Source organism: Nicrophorus vespilloides, unplaced genomic scaffold (assembly GCF_001412225.1).
Source record: "Nicrophorus vespilloides isolate i.1.1-1 unplaced genomic scaffold, Nicve_v1.0, whole genome shotgun sequence".
NCBI classification, from domain to species: Eukaryota; Metazoa; Arthropoda; class Insecta; order Coleoptera; family Silphidae; genus Nicrophorus; species Nicrophorus vespilloides.
In genome coordinates, this window is record NW_017099374.1 from 1 (window position 1) to 17,424 (window position 17,424).

The window sequence follows — 17,424 nt, forward strand, 5'->3', positions numbered from 1 at the left end:
TAAATCCTGGTTTCTCTGGTCTTTCAAAATCACCTTCTGGACGCAAATTATCTTGTGGCCTTTTTTGTTCTGGTCTCTCAGCTGGTCTGAATCCTGGTTTCTCTGGCCTTTCAAATTCACCTTCTGGACGCAAATTGTCTTCAGGTTTCTTTTGCTTTGGTCTTTCTGCAGGTTTGAAGTCTTGTTTCTCTGGTCTTTCAAAATCTCCTTCTGGGCGTAAATTATCTTGAGGTTTCTTTTGTTTTGGTCTCTCAGCAGGTTTGAATCCAAGTTTTTCCGGCCTTTCAAATTCACCCTCAGGTTTCAAATTATCTTCGGGTTTCTTTACTAATGTTGTTCTTTCGACATTTGTATAATCAATATACTCTGATCGATTTGTCGTATCAGTTATAATTTCACCCTCAATTTTAGTCCAAGTGTTTCTACGAATAGGACTAACTTTTGTTACCAATTCGCCAGTGAAGTCCCTTCTACTTGTGGTTTCGTCTGCAATATGAAATGTTGTTAATTAAGAAATATTTACAACCACCAAAGAATATTCTTACCAATAAATTCTCCAGTCATAACTATATTGTCTTCATGGCGAGTGATGTCAGCTCGATCCCCACGAATAAGTCGATAATCTTCAATAATCGTTCGAGTTCCGGTAAAGTCACCTTCAGGCTTCAAATTATCTTGCGGCTTCTTGGCAACAGGTCTTTCAGCTGGAGTCCACTTTACAGGTTCGGGAATTTCGAAGTTTCCTTCGGGCTTAAGATTATCTTTTGGTTTCTTTACAGGTGCCCTGTCTCCCGGCTGCCATTCATCAGGTTTCCTCCTTTCAAATTCACCTTCCGGATGTAAATTATCTTGTGGTTTCTTAGGTGTTGGTCGTTCGCTCGGTTTCCATTCGTCTGGTTTGCGTTTCGTAAATTCACCCTCGGGTTTTAAGTTATCTTCAGGTTTCTTGACCGGAGCCCTATCACCTGGTTTCCACGCTTCAGGCTTCGGTCTTTCAAAGTCGCCTTCTGGGAACAAATTGTCTTGCGGTTTCTTAGGAGTTGGTCTTTCACTGGGTTTCCATTCCTCAGGTTTTCTCTTTTCGAAGTCACCCTCCGGGCGCAAATTGTCTACTGGCTTCTTAACCGGAGCCCTATCGCCTGGCTGCCATGCATCCGGTTTGCGTTTCTCGAAATCGCCTTCGGGAAACAAGTTGTCTTGCGGCTTCTTAGGCGCTGGCCTTTCGCTTGGTTTCCACTCATCTGGTTTTCTCCTCTCGAATTCGCCTTCGGGATGTAAGTTATCTTGCGGTTTCTTAGGCGTTGGTCGTTCGCTTGGTTGCCATTCTTCTGGAATGCGCTTAGTGAATTCACCTTCAGGTTTTAAGTTATCCTGCGGAATTTTGATCGGTGCCCTTTCTCCTTTAACCACATGATAATCATCTTTCGGTTGACCAGTGAATGGACCTTCCAAATGAAGATGGTCGTTATAGTTGTCAGGATTGTGAGGGCAACTGTGTCGGCTGTAATGGGAGAATATAAAATTTAATACACATTTTATAATAGCTTACAAATTGTTGCCAAGATACGATAATATAAAATAACGTGATGGCTAAGATTCTTATATTATTTATGTATGAAAGTAATTAGCGATGAATCAATAAAGCGTTGAATATTTTAGTTTGATATAATTAATTTCCATCTGAGAAAAAAACAAGGTTGTCTTGTTTGTGCCGTGCAAAGAATCCGTGATCCATTAAATTTCCATTGGGGGATATAACTTATTGGCACGCAGTTAATCCATTTTCCATAAAATCACGCGATCTGTCCTTAACTTAAATTTGCATTTGTTCCAGTTCATCGTATGCTGTTACCTTAATCGAATCCAATCAGAAAGTTTATTGAGATTCTCTTGTAGCACCATAAATAATCGAGCGTTGGAATACTGATCTAGTCTAGATTGATTTTGTTTTTGCGATAATTTTGCTTTATTTGTCCTCTCATAAAAAACGAATAAAAGACACGACAGCAAAACTAGTTTTACAATTAAATGATATGCGAAATTCTATGGAAATGATTTATAAGAAAACATGAAACGTCGGCTAGTTTCTTTTGGTATTAGTGACCCACTTTGTGTCGAGGGTTGAATGGTATTTTACATTTACTATTCATAGGTGCAAATTGATTATTAACACTGCAAACAAAGGCGTTTTAGGTTATTAGGATGATCGATTCACTTTCTTGTTAACACCACAAAAACATTCGATGCGTGACGGTATTCTTTCTTTAATTATTTCCCAGGAGGGTGAAATACCGAGGCAGAAAACACGGAGCGAGCGCGGCCTGGCGCGTCGCCATCCCGTTCACATTCCCTACTGCCGCTGCAGCCCATTCTGAAAACTACCCTATACAATTGCACCCCCGCCCTCGTCCCTTCATAATATCATCATCATCATCCTTCAACATCACACAAAATTCCACGCTTTACTACTATACTAAAGCAATAATATATATGAATATACAATTTACTTAAAAGAACAGATGTATAAAAATTGTAAATAATAATTTGTATTCGTTTCAAGGACAAGAATTAGATCAGATTTTAAAATATAATATGATTGCGTGCTGTATCTCTGTTAAAAACTTAATACTGATATATGAATCTACCTCAGTTCTTAATCAAGTTGACGTGACTACTTAATTACATTAGTATTACAGTCACTAAATAAATAATTACTACAAATTTAAAATCGAAATTTAAGTCAAGGTTATGAGGTTCAATTCAATGTACTAAATAAATTAAGGCATATCGATTTCGAATTATTCACGTGTGTTCAAAAGTATAGGTACTTCACCTATGAATCAGCTTCTAACTATTCAACAATTATAATTTAGCACAATTTCTATATATATATTTTGATGATTGAAATCTTGTAGTAAAACAAAAATCAGTAAATCGATAAATCACATAATGTCAATGTATCAAAGTCAATTAATAAAAATAAATAAATTGATTACAACGGAAACAAATTGATAAAGATTGAAGTTCGTTAGATAGTTACGTAGGATATTTCCAAAACAAATGGATTTATTTCAAGCAGTTGTCATAACTACTTAATATTCCGGTAAGTTTATTATGACGGATGCTGCGCCACCGAATGCATATGAAATGTTATCTTATCTATATTCATTTCGTCATATCAATTATTTTACAATTATAGAACCAAAACAGTTGCAGTCGCGAATTGAAGTTAATAGTGGTGTGAACAGAAAAACGTATATATTCCATAGCTTTCAATATTTAGAGTAAAGATGATGTAAGTATAAATTCTATTACTTAATATGCGAAAGGCTGCTTCAGAGATGTTCATGTTTCTTCTTTTTCCAACGAATTGTTATTTTCTAAAATTAACTTTATTTATATATTAATGGCATCGTACTTTCATTATCCTTCTTAAAAATCAAGTACATAATAAGTCGAAAAAATATGCATCATTTTAATTGTTTCCACGTTGGTTGTCTCTTTATACATGACCGAATGTATATGTCTGGAATTTTACAATAAGTGTTGTAATGTTGTTGGTTGTTTTCAAATGAACTGCATGATAACTGGCAAACATAAGGAATTAATTATGTGTTCTTTGACTTTTTGTTTCTTTCATGGAAAATTTTAGTTAAACTTCCGCGGCACACTTAAATCATAATTGTGTTTTCATTATACCAGTTGAAAATTACAAATGAAAAAGTGGAACAAACATCAATTAAAATTAGATAAATTTTGTTTTGATATTAGAGAAATACACAATCACACAGCTGGACAATTAAAATATAAAGAAGATCTTAAGATAGATTTTTCCAACATAAACAAAAAAAATCGTGGAGTTATAACTAATAAAATAAAAACTGAATTAAGTTCTGCATTTTCTCAAATTCAAACAATACAAAACAATAACTACTATATTTGACGTTTGTATTTCGTTCACCGTTCCGAGATAAGAAAAGTTTTGATAGGAAAACTTTATGCCAGACTTATATGTATTTCATTATCATTCAGTCCATATACGGTTATTTCAATTCATTTTGATGTGATGATTAATTTCGCTTGAAGGTGACGCGCATCGCCATGGCCTATATACTTGAAGGAACCATTTATCTCAAGAACGCACGTGTACATTCTCACCGCCGCCGACGCCATCCTAATTACATTTAGGCAATCTGAACATTAGATTGCATGACCAAACAGACAGCATCAATGTAACTCGTCCCATTGATGCAAAAAAAAAGAACCGATGAATGTACCGGAAATTGCGTAAAGTGAAATTGCGACACCTGTTGCGATCACTGTGACGAAGAATCGGGTGTTCCGAAAATGGTGCGACTCGTGAATGCCCTTGCATTTCGAGCTGCTCACCTTTTCAATTCGAACTGTCGATCTGTATTCGGAGAAAAAGCGACAACGCCCAAGCAGATCCCAAAAACAGATTGCACCGATCATGTACCAATGTCCTACGCGATTCAGCAGCCGCCTGCGACCATCTGGACATATTTTCTTTTTTTTAATACCATATATACCAAATAGGCATCCAATTGTTATCTCCTTCTATATGACACCATTAGCAATAATGTAACAAGTATAAGGCATTTCTATTTCGGTTTTCCTTAATATAAATTAGTATTATGAATCAATTACCTCGTAAAGTATACTGTATACACATCTATTTATAGACTTTAGTAATATAAACACAAATGAATATGCACTTACTGGAATTTTAACAATTTAAATACGTTTGTTACAAGGATTTCCAACTATATTTCACCTTCAAAATTGATACCTTATTTCCAATGACGTAATTTTCCTATACATATTATATGCTTTGGCGTTTGCAAAAACAATCTGTTTAATTGCATACTTTCTGCTTTATTTAAGTGCTATACTTATTTTTTTTAATCGAATATAATAATTGCACAATTAAAATAAAATCCAATATTTTAAATAATCTTAACAAGTCAAACACGCATATTTCAAGGATATTGTATAATGTAGCGTTTCCAACAACATTACACCTCCAAAATTCATATATAAGCTTCCTTAATTCACACTTCCAATGACGTAATTTTCTTATAAATATTTACTTTGGCAAATAATCTCTTTAATTGAATATACTATATAATATCCTCAAGAACTAATCAATATTTTAAAACAATTCAATGAAAAATGTATGTTTTTGTATTATTACAATAACAATGTAAATGCTTGTATGTTAAATATAAAAACATTCCAAACTAAATTTAGTTTGTTTAGGTGTAATGTATGAGAAACGAAACAACAAACATTTTCTGTACAACATTTTCTATAATATGAAAGGCTATCATTAAGTTATATTGTATTATAAAATATTGGAAAAATAATTTGAAGGTGTATGTATTATTCAATGATTGTATTATTATTATAGTTTAGTTTTCTCTCAAAAAAAAAATAATAGGTAGCTAAGTCTTCTAATATAATAAATAGCAATAACTCGCATAGTGCAAATAATCAGTTCCAATATTCCGTACTGTTTGAAACCAGACTAATCGTGGACATTAAAATCGCATAAAAATAAACAGTATATTAATTTATTTTTATTTCACATAATTAAAATTTAGTTTTGTTTTAAAATTTTCAAACTGTACTATAATAAATCCGTACTGATAAAAGCGCCATGCGAGGTATTCATGTACTAAGAAATCATTTAAATAAAAATTCACAGTTAATAATTAACTAAATTTTAACATATGCAATATTTACATAAATATATATGCGTTTAAGCTAAAATATTTATATTCCAGTAATCCCATTACATCTTTTGTTGAAAATTGAGAATAAAGAGTACTTTATTTTTTTACATATTCAAGTGTAATTCAAACAACTTTAATACTCGAAAAAAAAAAATCAATGAAACTTTTGATGCTTTCCTCAACATTTGTTTATAATCCAGTTACCATATATGATGCAATTATTTAATGTAACTCTCATACGAGTTAAATTAGATTTTTTTTCGTAGTTCTATAAACGGATATTTAATTTATAAGTGCTTGATCTATAAGTGGTTTGAAATTAATATGAAAACATATCATTAATGCATACCAAGTGATGGTTATTAATGCAATGGCAATTAATGTAATGAATATTTTATTATTGTATGATTAAAAGCCATGCACTTTTTATTAATGCAATGCGAACGTTGCATACATATTTAATAAACAACACCGTCTATTAAGTATTCTTAAATGTTGTCTTTCCCAAATTTAGAATAATAAAACTTATAGAAACATTTTTTTTATAATGGAGATGACGGAAACATTTTTTTATTTCAAAATAAATATAGCATATATGCCAGATAAGGATATTAACATCGACAAAAAGACGTAATGCTTTTATCTTATCTATACTGCAACATTCCCAAGTAATAAATCCCTTAAAATGGAAATTATCCAAAAATAATAAGATTTTATAAAATCATTGAAAATAATTTTTAATCACTTAAAACCGCTAATTTACTTACTAAGTAATTTGTTACACGTACATTTATAGTAAATTTATTATTTTCAATTTATATTTACAATTGAAATTGTAACAAAAATATTGATTTCTTATATTAACAGCTAAATTTAAGCCAATATTTAGACATATTTACTCTTGATATTTTATAGATATCTAATAATTTTACTTACATGCAGTAGCACCGTTTCTCACAAATTAATGTTTTAGTCATTTCTCATGTCTTATCGTGAAGTATTATCAAATAAATGAAGTATGATGGAGAGTCGCAATGAAATACTCTTATCTACCAATACAAAAAAATATCTAAAAAATAATATAGGTACTTGGTGCTATATTACAACAGATTAGGGTGATTTTAATTAAGAAGAAACTTTATATTTCATTTTAAACTCAATGTACATATTGATAAAATTACAGATGTTTTCTTTTTATACATCATTAAAGTTCTTTTAAAATATTTCTTATTGTTGTATCGTTAATGAATCATTGTAGCATATGAACATGTTCGAGGTATAACAACGGTACCAATTTCGACACTGCTATTTTGGGTGTTCGTGATGTCATCGGTCAATGGAATAGCGAAACGAAGATAACAGCTTGGAAGCGATCATTAAAGGACCGAAAAAGTTCATTCAAACCAGGCCAAAATGCGGTATAGATAATTGATTTAGGAAGTGAGTCAAATGATATCTTGTCTTTTTTGTTATAATTTTGAACCAATTGGAAAATATAACCAAATGAATTTTAACTGGGTAAACGATTGGGCTTCCTGCTGCAGTTCTTCGAGAAAGAAACAGATTAATAGCAGTAATATCCTTATTTGCATCGCGGCTTTCGCAAAGCAGAGATGACATCATCGACGCTTAAAGAACGGTGTTTTCGTTAGGTGAATGCGAAACGCCGTTTATGGAGTCTCCGTCTTTCTGTATTAAATGCTCGACTCTGTCTGCATAATGAAATAACCTGTTTGGTGGGTTCACGTTCGAGTTACGTGATCGAGAGAACAGTTCCAAATGTATGGACATACCTGTGTATACAAATGTATCCCGACTGCGAAATGTTTTTGTTTTATTCTTTCGTGTTATTATCCAGATGGAATTCTTCGTATGAATCAAAATCTTGTTTTGATTCCGTAGTTATTTACACATTTAGAAAACATGCTTTTTTTATAGATTTCTTTTCTGCTTTTCTTCTTACGATGTTGGGTAACTCACAAATGATTATGCCGAAATCATCTTATAGTCAATAATTCTCGAGTTTTTAATTTTATACTGTTTGTTTGTAATTATTATAAGTCTACTCAAATATATAAATAAATTATAATTTTGATAAAGTTTTAGATATAATAGAATGTAGTTGCTCATTCTACGTTTTAATCTGCAAGGGTAACTTTAAACTAATGAATATTTATTTAGTATATTTCAAATCTGAAATCATTGAAATACTAAATTATGTATTAATTACTTATTTTTTTTTTCACATTTTTCTCTGCAACACGCTTTATTTATTTTCCATATACACTTACATTCAGTTATGCTTCGCAAACCGCATCCAAGGTTGCAAGTAATTAAATTAGTTTCGTGCCATTTTATTTCCATTCGTGATGCATTTTTTTTTCATCAAATTCTTATTGTTTCTTTTTTCTTGGAACAACAGTGTGTAACAAGTATATAATTGGAGATATAAAGACGTCGATCAATTTAAAGCAATTTACTTTTATCTCTCACATCGACCAACAAATCTGAAAAAAAAAGTTTCGGACACGTTGCGTAACCATTTCCATTGTGTTCGCCATGCAACAATACCCATTTCCGATTGTATTTTAATGAGCATGCTAATTAACTTAGCTTGGTATTTAAAAAAAAAACAAACAAAAAAGTGAAGATTTCTATATGTAAGACTGGTCGAAAATGCGATTCGAATTCGACGCTGCTTTCTCGACGACTTTCTTTTGGCCGTTCTAAAAGCAGATCTCGTTTTGTAATTTGTCGCGACAGAAACAAAACAAAAAACCAGATGAAATGTTAATTGAAGCGTCTTGATTTGATCAGCGTAATAAGATCATGGCCAGGATACACGAGGCGCAAGCACTTGCTCCAAGATTAACTTAAATGGCATTTAAACTGGCATCATTCGACCTCCAGGAATCCCGAGTAGCGCGAATTGAATTGGTTTTTAGCAACGTAATTCTCCTCGGCTCCGAAATACAACGTCGCCTACTGTGTGTTGTTACGTAAAAGAAAAAAAATAATTTCTCATTGCCGACACTTTTTTTCCGCTTCTCGTTCTTTCCTTTTCATTCTTCTGCCATTTACTGAGAACTTGTGGGCTTAAGGTGTTTTCTATTTCTTCCATTAATGCAGCGTCATTAAACCCACATTGCTGATCATAAAAATTACTGTACACGTTTATAGCCCGAACCCTGGACGTGTTCAAATGTTGCGCTGATTAACATTTAATATTTATCATACGTCTATGTTAATTAGCACATATTTTTCTACATATATTTACGCGATTATAGCAAAATATTTCAAAACTAGGAAAACGTATATATAGAAAATAGAAACGCGATTAAATAACAGATTTAGTTCGTATCTTTCAAATACGAAACCTGTTCTCTCATTCTTTTTTTAAATTTTTTAACATTAATTCCGAAGAAATTCGTACAAGGCAATTACTCTTTCACTTTCCTAACACAATTCAATTATTCGCTTATTCTATTATTTCGTAAAATATATATTATACATACAAAAAACAGTATAAGAGTTTGACCCATTTGTTGTAAAAATAATTAAATCTTTAAAAATTTAATAGCAATAATCCAGGGTCAAATATACAGATATATTTGTTGTAGCAAATCCAAACACGTCATTCAAAATAATGATTGGACTTCAAATGTTGTCATAAGCTATTTATAAATGGGCATTTCAGATAACCACAGCCAATTAGTAATCGTCTTTTTAAATGATAATTAATCAAGTTCGAAACAGTCAGAATACCTAAATTTAGATATGATTCAAATATGGATCAATTTACGTACCCGCAAGTGCATAACTCGCAAATGCAGACCTCCTTCTTGGGTGGAACGTACTTGGGGCCCTTCGGTGCGTCTTCTTTGATCGTCTTGACTATATTAATCACTTTGTTATCGACTACTTTGTCGATTCGCGTTATATTCTCCACTTCGGTCTGAATTGAAGAAAACAGTATTATATTTTTTTTCTTTTCATGGAAATCAATAACTTGTTGGTTTTATACTTACAATATCTTTTATGTCGACGATGTTCTCCACTACATGAATATCACGGACATCTACAGTTTTATCGATAACGGTTACGTCATCAAAAATCTTTGTAGTTCTATCGATTTTGGTCGTGTCCGAAGTGTTGATCGTTTTGTCGTCCGTTGTTCTTATGTCCACTATCTTCTCGGTAGTCTTATTAACAACGTCTTCATTTTCGTTAATATATTTCTTGTCAATTATATCGTACTTATCGGTAACATCGAAGGTTTTATTATCAACAACAAATGTTTCGTTTAACGTTGTTTTTGTATCAGTAATGAATGTCGTGTTACTGATGTCAAACGTCTCATTTATGTTTGTTGTGCTTGTGTTAAATGATCGAAAATCTTTAGTATCTGTATAATTATCGATAATGGTGGTCCCATATTCATCAACTAAACGTCTAGGATATAAATCTTTGGGACCTTTTTTATCAACATCGTTTGGTGAATCTGGCTTTGAAACATCCTTTGGTCCTTTTGGTTTATCATCATCTCTTAGTCCCTTCTTGATCGGGGAAGAAGTGCCAACGGGCAATAATTGTTTTTGAACTGGTTTCTCTCTACCATCATCTGTAGGCTTTCTTTTATCAACAGAGGATACACCAGCTGGTGGCATGCTAGACGGAGATAAAGGTCTTCTGGATCTACCAGTTGGTGACTTTGTTCTACCATCAGGTTTCTTGATGTCTTCACCAGTTGGCTTTCTTTTATCAACAGTTGACATACCAGCTGGTGGCATACTAGATGGAGATACAGGTCTTCTGGATCTACCAGTTGGCGATTTTGTTCTACCATCTGGTTTTTTGTAGTCTTCATCGGTTGGCTTCCTTTTATCAACAGTGGACATACCAGCTGGTGGCATACTTGATGGAGATAAAGGTCTTTTCGATCTGCCAGTTGGTGATTTTGTTCTACCATCTGGTTTTTTGTTGTCTTCATCAGTTGGCTTCCTTTTATCAACAGTTGACATACCAGCTGGTGGCATACTCGATGGTGATAAAGGTCTCCTTGATCTACCAGTTGGTGACTTTGTTCTACCATCTGGTTTCTTGTTGTCTTCATCAGTTGGTTTTCTTTTGTCAACAGTTGATATACCCGCTGGTGGCATACTTGATGGGGATACAGGTCTTCTGGATCTACCAGTTGGCGATTTTGTTCTACCATCTGGTTTTTTGTAGTCTTCATCAGTTGGCTTCCTTATATCAACAGTGGACATACCAGCTGGTGGCATACTTGATGGAGATAAAGGTCTTTTGGATCTGCCAATTGGTGATTTTGTTCTACCATCTGGTTTCTTGTTATCCTCATCAGTTGGCTTTCTGTTGTCAGCAGTTGACATACCAGCTGGTGGCATACTCGATGGTGATAAAGGTCTCCTTGATCTACCAGTTGGTGACTTTGTTCTACCATCTGGTTTCTTTTTGTCTTCATCAGTTGGTTTTCTTTTGTCAACAGTTGACATACCAGCTGGTGGCATACTTGATGGGGATAAAGGTCTTCTGGATCTGCCAGTTGGTGATTTTGTTCTACCATCTGGTTTTTTGTTGTCTTCATCTGTTGACTTCCTTTTATCAACAGTTGACATACCAGCTGGTGGCATACTTGATGGAGATAAAGGTCTTTTGGATCTGCCAATTGGTGATTTTGTTCTACCATCTGGTTTCTTGTTATCTTCATCAGTTGGCTTTCTTTTGTCAGCAGTTGACATACCAGCTGGTGGCATACTCGATGGTGATAAAGGTCTCCTTGATCTACCAGTTGGTGACTTTGTTCTGCCATCTGGTTTCTTGTTGTCTTCATCAGTTGGCTTTCTTTTATCAACACTTGACATACCAGCTGGTGGCATACTGGATGGAGATAATGGTCTTCTGGATCTACCAGTTGGTGACTTTGTCCTACCATCGGGTTTTTTATTGTCTTCATCAGTTGGCTTTCTTTTATCAACAGTCGACATACCAGCTGGTGGCATACTGGACGGAGATAAAGGTCTTATGGATCTACCAGTTGGTGACTTAGTTCTACCATCAGGTTTCTTGTTGTCTTCATCAGTTGGTTTTCTTTTATCAACAGTTGACATACCAGCTGGTGGCATGCTAGATGGAGATAAAGGTCTTCTACCAGTTGTTTTTGTGTCAGTGATGAATTTACTGTCACTGATGTCAAAGGTCTCATTTATATTTGTTGTGCTTGTGTTATATGACCGAACATCTTTAGTATCGGTATAATTATTGATAATAGTAGTCCCATATTCAACAGTTGACATGCCAGCTGGTTGCATACTGGTCGGAGATAAAGGTCTTCTAGATCTACCAGTTGGTGACTTTGTTCTACCATCAGGTTTCTTGTTGTCTTCATCAGTTGGCTTTCTTTTATCAGCAGTTGACATACCAGCTGGTGGCATACTGGATGGAGATAATGGTCTTCTGGATCTACCAGTTGGTGACTTTGTTCTACCATCGGGCTTCTTATTTTCTTCGTCAGTTGGCATTCTCTTAGTCAGATTTGACATACCAGCTGGTGGCATGCTGGATGGAGATAAAGGTCTTCTGGATTTACCAGTTGGTGACTTAGGTCTACCATCAGGTTTATTGTTGTCTTCATCAGTTGGTTTTCTTCTATCAACAGTTGACATACCAGCTGGTGGCATACTGGACGGAGATAAAGGTCTTCTGGATCTATCAGTTGTTTTTGTGTCAGTGATGAATGTCTTGTTACTGATGTCAAACGTCTCATTTATATTTATTGTGCTTGTGTTATAAGATCGAACATCTGTAGTATCTGTATAATTGTCGATAATAGTGGTCCCATATTCAACAGTGGACGTACCAGCTGGTGCAATACCAGATGGAGATAAAGGTCTTCTAGATCTACCTGTTGGTGACTTTGTTCTAACATCAGGTTTTTTATTGTCTGCACCAGTTGGCTTTCTTTTATCAACAATAGACATACCTGCTGGTGGCATGTTGGATGGAGACAAAGGTCTTCTGGATCTTCCCGTTGGTGACTTTGTTCTATCATCAGGTTTCTTCTTGTCAGTATCAGTTGGTTTTCTTTTATCAACAGTCGACATACCAGCTGGTGGCATGCTGGATGGAGATAAAGGTCTTCTGGATCTACCGGTTGGTGACTTCGTTCTACCATCGGGTTTCTTGTTTTCTTCGTCAGTTGGCATTCTCTTGGTCACAGTTGACATACCAGCTGGTGGCAAGCTGGATGGAGATAAAGGTCTTCTGGATCTATCAGTTGTTTTTGTGTCAGTGATGAATGTCTTGTTACTAATGTCAAACGTCTCATTTATATTTGTTATGCTTGTGTTATAAGATCGAATATCTGTAGTATCTGTATAATTATCGATAACAGTGGTCCCATATTCAACAGTGGACATACCAGCTGGTGGCATACTGGATGGAGACAAAGGTCTTCTGGATCTACCAGTTGGTGACTTTGTTCTACCATCAGGTTTCTTGTTGTTTTCATCAGTTGGCTTTCTTTTATCAATAGTTGACATACCAGCTGGTGGCATGCTGGATGGAGACAAAGGTCTTCTGGCTCTTCCGGTTGGTGACTTTGTTCTATCATCAGGTTTCTTCTTGTCAGTATCAGTTGGTTTTCTTTTATCAACAGTCGACATACCAGCTGGTGGCATGCTGGATGGAGATAAAGGTCTTCTGGATCTACCGGTTGGTGACTTCATTCTACCATCGGGTTTCTTGTTTTCTTCGTCAGTTGGCATTCTCTTAGTCACAGTTGACATACCCGCTGGTGGCAAGCTGGATGGAGATAAAGGTCTTCTGGATCTATCAGTTGTTTTTGTGTCAGTAATGAATGTCTTGTTACTAATGTCAAACGACTCATTTATATTTGTTATGCTTGTGTTATAAGATCGAACATCTGTAGTATCTGTATAATTATCGATAATAGTGGTCCCATATTCAACAGTGGACATACCAGCTGGTGGCATACTGGATGGAGATAATGGTCTTCTGGATCTACCAATTGGTGACTTTGATCTACCATCAGGTTTCTTGTTGTCTTCATCAGTTGGCTTTCTTTTATCAACAGTTGACATACCAGCTGGTGGCATGCTGGATGGAGATAAAGGTCTTCTGGATCTACCAGTTGGTGACTTTTTTCTACCATCTGGTTTCTTGTTGTTATCATCATTTGGTTTTTTTTTATCAACAGTTGACATACCAGCTGGTGGCATGCTGGATGGAGATAATGGTCTTCTGGATCTATCAGTTGGTGACTTTGCTGTAGTATCTGATTTCTTATTATCTTCATCAGTTGGCTTCCTTCTTTCAACAGATGATACACCAGCTGCTGGCATGCTGGATGGTGATAAAGGTCTTCTGGATCTACCAATAGGTGATTTTGTTCTATATCTAGCCTGATTATCATCTTCAGTGACAGATTTCTTAGTGTCCATTGTCTGTTCATAAGTAAATTTACCATTCCATCCTGTTTTTCCATAGTTACGATCGTTTGAATAAACCACATCGGTTTCAATTTTATCTGTTTGATCAACAGTTCGTTTAGTTCCTATTGTGCTTTGAATAGCTGTAGTATCATAAACATTTTTTACCATTGTGTTTGCAGAATCAACTGAATGTCCATAAAAATCCCCGGTTTTTGTTGATTGAGCGTTATGGTGTTTGGCAGAATCGAAAATAACTTCTCTCTCGTTGGCATTTGATTGAAGTTTTGTTGTATCAGCAAAATCTCTTCTGTCGCTAGAATCTGTATATTTCGTATCATGTAATGTTTTGGAATCAGTCAGTCTTTGTGTGTCAACGCCGGAATGTCCAAACACATCAGTTATATTTAAGTTTTTTGAATCTCTTTGCTGAATATTTTTAATATCTTTAGTATGAATGTTCTCTGAGTCTATCTGATGTACGCTTTTAATATCGGAACTGATGTTATAATTTGAGACATCTGATTTCTCATATACAGATGTACTATCTGTTTTATTAGTCTTCGAATCAACAATATTTTTGCTTTCATAAATATCACTAGAATCTAAATTTGTGATTTTTGAATCAGTTACGTATTTTTTTGAATCTGATTGGTAATATTTCGAATCAGTGCTGTATGTTTTTAAATCGCTCGTTTTCGCATCATAAACTGAGGAAGAATCTTTGTAAATAGTTTCAGTTTGGTACACAGTGTCACTAATTCCACCGCTTAAGTCGGCCGCAATAGTTTCAACATTAGTGTCGACATTGATCACATTACCTTTGGAATCATAGTAGGTGGTAGTTGTTGTGATCGTTGTCGTGGTATCATCTTCATTGGAGATATTTGATGACTTTGTTGTATTATCAGATTTGGTAGACTTTATGTTTTCTGATTTCGAAAGTGTACTGCGATCGATTACTTTTGCGCTTCTTTCATCAGAAGTTGTTTTTATTTGAGTGTTTAATAAATCTGATTGCTTAAAATGCTGAGTGCTCGATTTATCGGTAGAATGTATATTCTTTGCATCAGATTGAAGCTGCTGTTGTTTTGTAATAGAGTTTTTATTACCTTGTTCGATACCGAGTGTCGATGAATGTTCGATGGATGAAGTCGAGGATTCTGCATCTCCAACTTTATGAATTTCTCTGGAAAAGTCTGAGGATTTCGTGACGGGTTTCGGCTGCTTGTCAGAGTCGTATATCGTGGAAGAATCGTTGCCCTTTTGGCTGAAGTGAATTTCAGGCTGGATATCAGTGCCCGATTTCATTGAAAGAAATTCAGCGTTTGAATGGGATTCAGAATGTCCAGATTCGTGTTTCTTCTGATCAACGATCCTTTCTTTACCATCCACGATTTCAATGACGTAACTGCTGGAAGAGCTCTTGGATATAGAGGAAGATTGCTGCTGCGATGAAGAAGTTTTCTCGATGTGCGTCGTAGGTTTTTCCCAGACAAATTTCCCGTTCCAAGCGGCATCGTTCTTGTTGATGACCCTCGACTCTTCCTTGGGCTCGATTACGGTATATTTGCTCTCATCGCAGCCGATCACTCCACCAGACATCGTACTGATTTGTGTAATATTCGATACTGTTGATTGTTTGTCTTGAGCTATGGCGTGCCTAATTTCGGTACTTGTTGCTCCAGATTCATTGTATGTTGTTATTTTTTCGCCGGTACCGGGGATGGCTTCTGTTACTGTATATTGGACAATACTTGCGTTTACTGGTAGATGCGAAACATCGGCAATCTGTAAACTTGAAGCTGAAGATGTTTTCGAGATGTTGCCGGTCGATCTAATTTCGGTCGTACTGGATTGTTGTTGCGTCGTACTACTAGATTGTTGTTGGGTCGTACTGCTGGATTGTTGTTGAATCGTGCTGGATTGTTGGGCCGTTGTTGTTGCAGATGTCGTTGCACTACTCTTATTTGTCTTTGCCACTTTCGTTTTACCCACTGTCATCTTGTCGGATGCAGACCCACTTACAACTTAAATAACTTTCGAATCTAACAATGAAGTTCACGCTCCACGAGAACCAAAGCCGCACTAAACCAATGGTGCCTCCGCCAGCGCGATTTATAGACAACCCACCACTTGTAAACTGGGAGCAGAGCACATAAGGTAATATTAAGACTGCCCACTACATCCCACCCATAAGAAACCAATCATACACAAGCATCATGCATTACGAATTTCGTACACAATTCATCGTAAACACACATTCATTATCTACAAATTTAAAAGAAAAACCAAAACAAATTTGACCTTAATATGAACATTAACAAAATATATAGATTGCGCTTGTATCAACAATATGTACATATATTTATAAAAATGAGCTCGCTCTATTCCGAGTAAAAAATTTTTTTATTCATTTGCAAATATTGCTTCTGGAGTCTCCTGCGACTTCGATTGAGTTCGTCGCTCAACGTACGCTCTCCCACCTATGCATCGTATTTTTATTGTTACTTGAAGTGATTCAATCAATGCGCAAATGTTATTTTTATCGCGATTTTCGGCATTTCCTTAACCCATTTCGCTTTTTCCTTTGGATGCAAAAATTATAATTTGAAAAAATTGCATTTTTCACATTTAATTTCCCTTCTAACTCTCGCATTAAAACAATAAATTATTGCATAAATATTCACAATTTAACGCTGAGTCATATGTTACGAGTCCTTTTATATTTTTTTGTCATGAGTTTTTTTTTGTAGACAGTCTTAATGGATATGTAAACTCATATAAATATTTTGAATATGATTTCCAAATATCATGAATCCGATAATTTGAAATATCATGAATCCGAAATACTTAATATAGGCAGAGTTGATACGTTTTACTTATTAATTTCAATGAAAATCAATAATTTGGAAATTTTTATATTTAAGAAATAATAATAGTTTTTTTAGGTAATATGTTTTTTATTTTTTAATTAGATCCGAAAAATTAAGCAAACATATACAGTTTATTGTATACATTTTCCTACACACAATAGACAGCAATAGACCGCATTCTTTCCGCCCTAGATAATTCGATCAAATATATAAAATTATATGAAAGAGAAGTTTGTTACGACGATAAAATTGAAAAGGATACTGAACTTCTAAATTGTATTAACTTATTATATACTAAGTATGTATATTTCAATTACATACATA

General features: G+C 34.7%; 1 protein-coding gene across 1 annotated transcript; it reads right to left on the reverse strand.

Annotated features, from left to right (window-relative positions):
- Window positions 1-3: 3 nt before the first annotated feature.
- Window positions 4-16,365, reverse strand: LOC108564400 (serine-rich adhesin for platelets-like; the record flags this gene model as incomplete). The annotated part of the gene is made up of 4 exons (XM_017923433.1): window positions 9,785-16,365; window positions 9,563-9,711; window positions 546-1,501; window positions 4-486 (listed from the first exon to the last, which is right to left on the reverse strand). Coding segments are annotated over exons 1-4 (8,032 nt in total), but the record flags the coding sequence as incomplete, so codon positions are not given.
- Between the last annotated feature and the right edge of the window lie 1,059 nt (window positions 16,366-17,424).